This window comes from Polyodon spathula, chromosome 32, assembly GCF_017654505.1.
Source record: "Polyodon spathula isolate WHYD16114869_AA chromosome 32, ASM1765450v1, whole genome shotgun sequence".
In the NCBI taxonomy this organism is placed as follows: Eukaryota; Metazoa; Chordata; class Actinopteri; order Acipenseriformes; family Polyodontidae; genus Polyodon; species Polyodon spathula.
Window position 1 is genome coordinate 5,219,667 of NC_054565.1, and position 9,214 is coordinate 5,228,880.

At 36.6% G+C, this 9,214-nt stretch overlaps 1 protein-coding gene across 1 annotated transcript; it reads left to right on the forward strand.

Annotated features, from left to right (window-relative positions):
- The first annotated feature begins 517 nt into the window (after nucleotides 1-517).
- Nucleotides 518-4,675, forward strand: LOC121303337 (integumentary mucin C.1-like). The gene is made up of 2 exons (XM_041233936.1): nucleotides 518-640; nucleotides 4,164-4,675. The coding sequence occupies exons 1-2, from the start codon at nucleotides 527-529 to the stop codon at nucleotides 4,503-4,505; spliced, it is 456 nt and encodes a 151-aa protein (XP_041089870.1). The 5' UTR covers nucleotides 518-526; the 3' UTR covers nucleotides 4,506-4,675.
- The last annotated feature ends 4,539 nt before the right edge of the window (nucleotides 4,676-9,214 follow it).

Consider the following 9,214-nt stretch of genomic DNA (forward strand, 5'->3'; position numbering starts at 1 on the left):
GTTTTCATAATTATTTTTGAAATCTGGGTGTCATCTTGATTTGGTGGTTTTGGTTTGTACAGTTCTTAAGAGTCGACCAAGACATTGAAGTTTTTACTAGTGGCAGGTGTCACATTGTGTTACAGGGAGTTATGGAGTTATGATCACGTTGTCTACTATTTATATCATCATATAAAATGTTATGGCATACGTGTATTGCAATTGTATGCTATTTTGTATGCTATATGTTTATAAATTAAATAAACAAACCTATGATACCTCAACTAAGCACCACATATCTAAAACATGTATTAATGTAACACATGATGGCTAGAGTTACCCGAGTTTAGCTTCTTTCAGGCTTTTTGTCTTTCCAAGGAGACCAGGGGGCTGGGAGTCACACAGTGTCACTCAGCTACAGCACGCCCAGCCCGAGTGATAGTTTCCATGCCATATCTAATTGGTTCTGTTTGATTTGCAATTTCAACACACACACCATTGTCACCATGGTATCTGAAGAATTTGATAAGAGGACAGTATAAAACAGATGCCAGGTTGCATACTTGACATTCGCTCAGAAACAAAAGCGTCACCTCCCAGAAAAATGAAGAGGCTCATCCTTGCTCTCTGTGCCCTTGCTCTGGTGGCGCTGCCCAGCGAGGTAGGTAGAAACCGTTTAGTTACCTTTTGTGAATGCATTGTGATGGTATTTTATTAAAATAAACTAAATTAGTTCTGGATGTTTTGGATAGTTGGGTTCGAACTGAACATGTTAATGTATAAATGAGACAAAGGATAGGTTTAAAAAGACCTTGGCCCATGGCTGGCTTGATTGTATTTCCCTTAACCTCTTCAGTTTTACCTACTTGAATTACAGTGAAGTGGAAGCAGGGCTGTCCTGTCCACTGGGGACAGTTTCTGTTGCTTGTTACAACCTGTTGTACACGACCTACGAGCTAAGTTATGCTTCCCATTGGTTTTCTCCAGCGTTTTCATCGCCCCTTGTTAACGCAGATATATTTTTGCTTTCCTATGATTGTGTATGAGTAGTTGCACACAATGCTCACACAGCTTCTTCAGGTCTGCATGTCAGTTGGCAGCTTGTTTCCTTATTGCCATGAAAGAAAAAGGTCTTCAAATTCAAAACTCTGTTTGTCTGACTCATTTCTGGATGTTGATTTTCTGCTGTGGTTGAGACCAATGCACAATTCAGGATGTCCTCAAAGAGCTGCACCTGTAAGAGACAATGTACAAATCAGGGGGTCCTCAAAGAGAAGCACCTGAAAGAGACAATGCACAAATCAGGGGGTCCTCAAAGAGAAGCACCTGAAAGAGACAATGCACAAATCAGGGGGTCCTCAAAGAGCAGCACCTGAAAGAGACAAATGCACAATTCTTGAATATTGTTTGGGTAGAGTTTAGGTGAAGAGTTTAGCAGATTATAGTCAAATGCAGTGTTGATGTACCTGTAATTATAATAAAGGAAACAAAGAGCTTGAAAGAACACAACAATGATCTATATTATATATGTTTAGTAACAATAAATAATATAGCAGTGTGAACTGTGATGTGGAACGTGTCCTCATTAAAATAAATAACACCAAACAGAAGAATGTATCCGCTTTGACTGTGAATATACCTTGTATGTTTACATTACTCATGAACTGTGGGCACAGCTATACTGTCAACTACAATTGATCAGTCATAAAACATGTCCGCCATGCTGTAATATTTAAACATGCCCAGTTCAGAATTTTAAATGAACACTTTCCAGATGCTTTTTCTGGCTTCAAATCGTATGTACACACCGAAAATAATAAAAAAAAAACAATTAAAATAAATAAGTTCACATTCCTGTGTATCTTTAAAAGCACTGACTCAGTAATATAGTACTTGATTCGGATCCAGCTGTGTTACACCAATACTGTAATTCACATTGGAATACCGGCAGTGTTTTCTCTCGTTCCCTCGCCTTAACTATAAAGGCGCTAGTGTGCCTATATAATACATGGAAAAATAAAAACGGCTGCATTTTCTGGTTACGCTCCAATGAAAGCATTTGTATTTTACACCTGCAAGAAGTCTTTAAAAAGGAGGCTACCGTTTGCTTTTGGACGCACGCTGGATTATAACTTTTGGATCTCTTATCAGAAAAAAAAAAAAAAAAAACTGAAAATGTATTATTATAGTTCAAGTAACTGATTTAACTGGGTCACTTTATATTTTAATTATTATTATTTTTATTTATTTATTTATTTTGCAATACTTGAAGTGTTAGTTTTTAAGTTTCCAAAACATATTACAAAAAAAAAATAAAACAAAAAAAAACGTTTTCCTAAATATAAGGCCTATATTTCATATCAGTGTGTAGTCATTTATTCCAGATTATTTGTGTATCATGTTTGAAACGCAAACGCGGATATTCAGAAGACCGGCAGGAATATGATAAATACATTATCACATTTAAAACACGTTGGACTAAATTACTTCCAGAAAGTACGAAGTGCAGCCATACATATTTAAAACAAATAACACCTCTGTATTTTTCACAGCAGCGCTGAAGTTAATGAAGCCACAGTTCCCATATACATCTTAAATAAACGGTTGTAGTGCGGTAGCTTCCCAGCACAGATGGCAATGCAAGGACGAGACTCAGAGGTCTACTCACAAAGGGTTAACGCCTGTGGAAATGAGGAAACATGAGGACATGATCGGATTTCGTCCATAGGTGCCTATTTAAGGGCAGTTGCTATTCATAAAGATAATTCAGATGCGTTGTTAAGCAACAATCAGAACTAATCAATCGTTATTGATTGGCGTATACAGTCCCAAACTATGCTGCACCACCCGCAGGAATAATAATAATATTATAAAATATGTGGGTGCCCTAAAGGTTGCGAGTGAGTGATCGCTTACAACATTGTATAGTTTACACACTGACCCGATGATGTTCGGTTTTAAATGGTTAAAATTATTATTTATTATACAAATGTTGACGCAGCCATGACTGAAACATACTAACTCATTTTGCTTGTTTCTTCATAGATAGTTAACATGTTAGCAATGCAAGACTGCAAGACTAATTACCATGTTAAGAAATGACTTTTTTTAGGGCTTTAAAGTGGCACAGAAATTGTAATTTTTCATTTGTTTCCCCCATTTAATCTGTAATATCTCAATCAGTTGAGTAGACAGTTGAGTAGACTGAATATATATATATATATATATATATATATATATAATATATATATATATCTAATATATATTATAATATATAATATGTAATATACCTTTAGATACAAAGGAAATCTCTGGACACTCTTTACACTGAAAAAATTGTTGAGACAGTCCCAATAAGTTCTTTTTTGGGAATCGTCGCTTGGTTAATAATAATAATAATATAATAATAATAATAATAATAATAATAATAATAATAATAATAAAGAACATTGTAAGATTAACATTTAAAGTTTTATTATTATTATTATTATTATTATTATTATTATTATTATTATTATTATTACAGTATTATTCAAATGTCCTCCTACAGTGCTTCTGTTTGGGTTTTTTTTTTGGTCCTGCAGTTATGAATCGAAATGTGTGCATTGCCAGCATTGCCAAACAAAACAAAAAAGTATTTATTAAAAAAAAAAAAAAAAAAAAAATCATTTTTTCCTCAATTATGACATGTCCTGAATTTTTGGCAGCCGTGATAGGAGCATCGGAATCAGGTTTTCAAACTGCCTGTAACTGGTTGTACCAGTTTTTTTTTTTTTTTTTTTTTTTGCAACAGCTACCAACACCACCCAGGGAACATTAATAATGATGTCATCTAAAAGAAGCAGATTTTCGTTCTTGAACGACTGTATACCCATTCATACAGTGCTGTGCAACAATCGCCCGTATTCTGAGATCATTTCATGAATAGCAATATGGATGGCTTTTGTAGTTTTAAACAAAATTCGTTTTATCGCGGCATTTGGGAAGTACTTTTAGTGCTCTCAGACACAGAAAGCTGTGTGGTTAAATTGCGCTAATCCGCTCTTTGGTAAACAAATAAAACACAGAACAAACAGTAACAAAACACATTCGAAAAATAACCAAGGGTTATTTTAGTTAGGACCACTGGCGGAGTCCAATTTCTTTCCGGATTACTCATTTTGGGTTTTGTTTTTCTAATCAAGGTCACATCAACGACAACAAGCTCCTCCCCAACTACTACAACAACCTCGTCAACAACCAATAAGACAACAACCACCCTGGAAACAAGCTCCTCCCCAACTACTACGACACCCTCGTCAACAACCAATAAGGAAACAACCACCCAGGAAACAAGCTCCTCCCCAACTACTACGACACCCTCGTCAACCACCTCCAACACCACTCAAGACTTCAAACCCACCCCCTCTAACACTACAGATCCCTCCATGACCACCACCACTGCCGCCAGTCCAGCCATGACCTCTTCACTCAGCCTTTTCCTGGCATCCCTGGTGTCCATTTTCTCCATCCTTCTGCTACACTGAGAACCAGCCTTGAAGAGCCACAGGGATTCTAATACCTTAGCAATCAAAACTGTGGTGGTATTTGAGAACAGCTGAGAGTGAACGTATCAAGATATAAGGAAAATAAAACAAGTACTTACAAATTATTTCTCAACAAATTCCCCCCCCCCCCCAAAGTGTTTAATAAATCTGAAATGGTATGGCTGGATTGGATCCTGTAGAATGTAGGGTGAATCAAACAGTCAGGGGAGCGCAGGTTTGAATCCTGGCAGTGCCAAGTTGTAGATCTTCACTGGGGATTCCACAAGGAGCGTTGCATTGGCTTTGGCGCTCCTGTGGATGAGAGAGGCAAAATTGGGACTGTTTCTCCTCATCGCATCACATTTAATATGCAGTTTGAACAGCGATTTTATGTTTGGAGTGAAAAATAATCTCTTTCTTAATTATATTTTTTTTATTTTATTTTCCATTTTCTCAAATTGTCTGATGCTGATTCTGCTTAGATCGTGATTTGCTTTTGAAAAGGCTGACTGTGTGAGTGATAGTTAGTAAACATGATAAACAATGACCAGAAACAACAGAAAATAATAAGAACAGAAGCAATTTTTGCAGTGATAGTTAGTAAACATGATAAACAATGACCAGAAACAACAGAAAATAATAATATACATATTGTATACAATATATATATATATATAAAATATATATATATATATATATATATATGCATAATAAAATATGTATGTTAATACTAGTTAATACATTTACATATATAATTCTTTAAATATCCGGTTTAATTTTTCATGTAATTTTTCCATCTCTTAAAGAATAAACCACACAGATCTTTAAGCTTTGTGTCATTTTGTGTTTAAACTGTTTCAACTAAATTCTAGTTATTTTTAATCCTATTATTTTTAGTAATTTTAAAATGTTTAAATAGAAAAAAAAGGTCAAGAATCAATACCAGCTTCCTGTTTATAGCCATACCCATTAATCAAAAAACTGCTCCATGGTAAATTGTATTATGAATTATGCTGCTTTGTTCTCAGGATCTCAACAGAATGTTTACTGCGATGGAAATAATATTAATATTAACTATGTATTTGATTTGTCTAGCAGGCATGGCTTGTTTTAATATCTGGTTTAATATCTGTTAATATAATATCTATATATTGATTAATCAGGTAGGCATTCTTACACTGACTTTATACTACAGCCTATAGAATGTTTGTGTGTCCCTATTTTAAAACAAATCTAAATATTAGTGAACAACAGGGTAGTACACTTTAAAAATTAGATTTAGGTCTTGCAACAGTAATTTTATTATTAGACCAAATCGTGCACAGGGGTACAAACTCTGCACTGCATGCGGTAAAGACATTACTAGGTGAACCCCTGCAGTGTCCCTCTTCGTTTCATAAAAAGAAACTACCAGCTTTCTGTTTTTTTATTGACCTTCAATAAAACCATGCCCAAACCTGTTGGAACAATCTAAAGGCAATATGCTTGTGTTTTAGACAGCTAAGATATTTTTGCTTTGTCTACTTTAGTACAGCGACCCCTACAGTCAGGTTAGGAAAGTCCAGGCTGATCCTCACCTCTAGGCTTATGGTAGCTTATTAAATACACAGGGGAAAAAAATAATGAAATAAAAACTAATATTGAAATAAATTATCGTAGGATAAATTCTAAAAGACTCATCTTAACCAGGTTAAATACGTCAATGGCAGGAACATTGAGCAGAAGGACAGTTCCTGAAATGAAGTCCACCTTAACACAATGTCAAAAAAATATCTGAGTCATTGTAATCAGTCATTGACTCTCTCTGTGCACCCCCAGCCAAGATCTGCAACTCGGCGCCACCAGAATTCGAAACAGAGCTCTCGATCGAATGACTTCACCGGTGCACCTTACAATAGTGCCTTTACCTTTACCAAACTCCATAGTTTCCTTCCTTGTTTGAAGATAAGGAATCTACATTTTGTTTTATTGATCTTTAGTAAATGTGTTACTCAGTTTTTTATTTTTAATTTCCTCAAGTCAATATTGCCCAATCTGTTAATATAAAGTTCATATAAACCTTAACCTAACAAGTTAACAGAAAGCTGTAGCATGCTGCAGTCTGGTGCCCTGGACACACTGTAACCACTGCGCTGACGTATGGCCCGGGTCACAAGCACTCACAATCAAGTCCCTTGTGAAGTCACAGATATCCTTCTCCTGTCCCAGTATTCTCGTTGATTGTACACAGCTCTGCCACAGTTATAGAGGTCTAGTGGATACAATGACTGCATGAGTTTGCATTGATTCTGAACTAAGGGACGGATGTCACACTTTAGAGTGGGAGTGGCCAATCCTTCTGGTTTTCATTCCACCCAAGTTCTCCCTGAATTGAACCAACGATTTTCCCAATTCTTCAACATCAAAAATTTTCACAGGTCTTTAGCCACTGATGATTTCAAGATGACCTACAGGACTGTGGATCTCTAAGACCAGGGTTGGCTACCACTGCTTTAGAGTCATGCTTACATTTCGAGACCTGCTGGTCTGAGTGTGATGAATGTGTCATGGGGGTATGTGGAGTCAGTCTATCCGTCCAATCATCTGTGTGCTAGACCTACAGTACACTTTAACATGTATTTAGAAAACCTCCTGTCTCATGTTATTAATCTTGCAAAGAAGCTTTTCAACAATCTGGGATAGTGCTTTTAGCAATCTTTATACAAGATTACAACACAAATACCTGGGCTGTTTTTATCTTTTGCCACAAGCATCATATAAAAAAACACATCCAAAAAATAGACACGGTTCAGACCAATACCAGAACATTTTAATGAAATGTCTAAAACTTGCAAAAGTGAACCCTCACAAATTTCTATTTGCTTTCAGCGTTCTCCAGAAATATTATTTCCATCAATTGCATATCTCTCATAATTATTAAGATTTGCTTTATTAGAAACCTCCTTAGAAACAAGCACAAAAATGAAAATGATATTACTGCCTAAAAAAAAGCCATTTGAGATATATTACTGTGTGATCAAATATTTTGACCGAAACAAAATTCTACTTCAAAAGACTGAACTACAGAACCACTCTCTGGAGGACTATAAAATGAGGCAGACCACTGAAACAATGAAAAGTAATGTTCACCGTGTAACGCTGATATACTTCCTCGCCTCACTTCCCCTCCACCACCCTTAAGAATTGTTTACAATAGTTAGCAAGCATGGCAAATAAACCCCATACAGTATCATCCAGAACATAGGAGAGGTGCGAAATAAAATGTAAGGAAAATGTCACACAAAGTACAAAGAATGGACTATATGTAATATATCTGTGTTCAGTATAACTGATTTGCCATTGCATTACAAACCTGTCTCAGTAATATCAAACCTGCAGATACTATGTCTTCGACTGACAAGAATTCTACCAATTCTGCTTCATCTCACCTGCTCCCTGCCCTAAGAAAGCTCAGACTTACTACAGCATGCCTCTCATCATCATCGTCTGCAACTAGAACAAGAAGGAGCTTTAACATTATGAGTACATGCTGTCTGGGATAGCAATTAAATAGCACAATCTGCCATGCCTTGCTTGGGAACAGCCTATGCACACAAAGTGCATGGTAATTAGGGCAGGTGATTGCAGCTTTTACACACTAAAGATATTTGCATACCCCTCTGTATGTTTATAGCCATATGGATGATAATTTGGTGTGTAAAGGCTTTCTACAATTATGAAATCGCTTGATAATATAAAAAGGCAAGACAAAACTTGATCCAGAAATGTGTAGGGGCCTGGTTTATTCCAGATCTTTATGGTTAGAGCAGTAAACAGACGCTTACTGTTGTCATGTTGTTGTGTTTTGTGCTATGTGAAGACAAGACAAGACACACACCCTGGCAACCACATGCAGTAACTGGTCTGCATCAGTAAACCACTAGTATCTGTGCATCATCTCCCACATTGAACAGCCTTCGTCTTTTTCTTCTTTCAAGAGAGTTGAAGGACTGGAGTGAACACTTGATAGATAAACCTATACTTGCTATTTGAATGGTGCTAATTTGTCTTTGAGAATCGCAGCCTTCACACTTGCTCTGTACCTCAGAATGGTTGAAGAAGCTCAATGTTTTCTTTCTGTACAAATTAGTTTTCCATCTCTGGGAAACTGCTTACATGGTAATGGGCCCAACACTGTTTCCTGTACTGTGTATTGAACATGACTGGGAAAAGTCCCATGCGTTGCTATGAAACTTGACCTGACCTCCCAGGAGTATGAGGCATGCACAAGGTTTCAGATGTTTCCTTCACAATTAGTCACCATGGTATCATGCATTTATTGCTTTTAGTGCTTGTGACAGAGTTACTTTGTGAGAATGTGTGGGCAACAGCAAGTGCTTGTTGATAAACTGGCTGTTGATCACACGTATGATAAAACCCATGCCAAATGTGGTTGAGGGGTAAATTAGGTCACTGATAGCCAGTTGACCCCTCGGCCCCAATGTAAAAGACTTGCAGCTTTGGCTGAATGGGGTTGGTTGTCCAGAGGAAGAAAGAGACAAGTAAACACAGATACTGACAGTAAGTAATTGCTGGCTATCAACACAAATGCTTGTTTGATTTAGTGTTCCCTTTGTTTTGTGTTTTTGTTCCAATATTTTATTTAAAAAGGAAACAAGTGCAATGATGTCAGCACAGAGTCCACCTGCCACAGTGCTCTGTATATAACA

Bases quoted from the DNA above. Each gene is read 5' to 3' on its own strand.
- LOC121303337 (XM_041233936.1), top strand. From the start codon at position 527: ATGCCAGGTTGCATACTTGACATTCGCTCAGAAACAAAAGCGTCACCT. The intron at 641-4,163 runs GTAGGTAGAAAC...TTTCTAATCAAG, and splicing joins TGGTGGCGCTGCCCAGCGAG to GTCACATCAACGACAACAAG.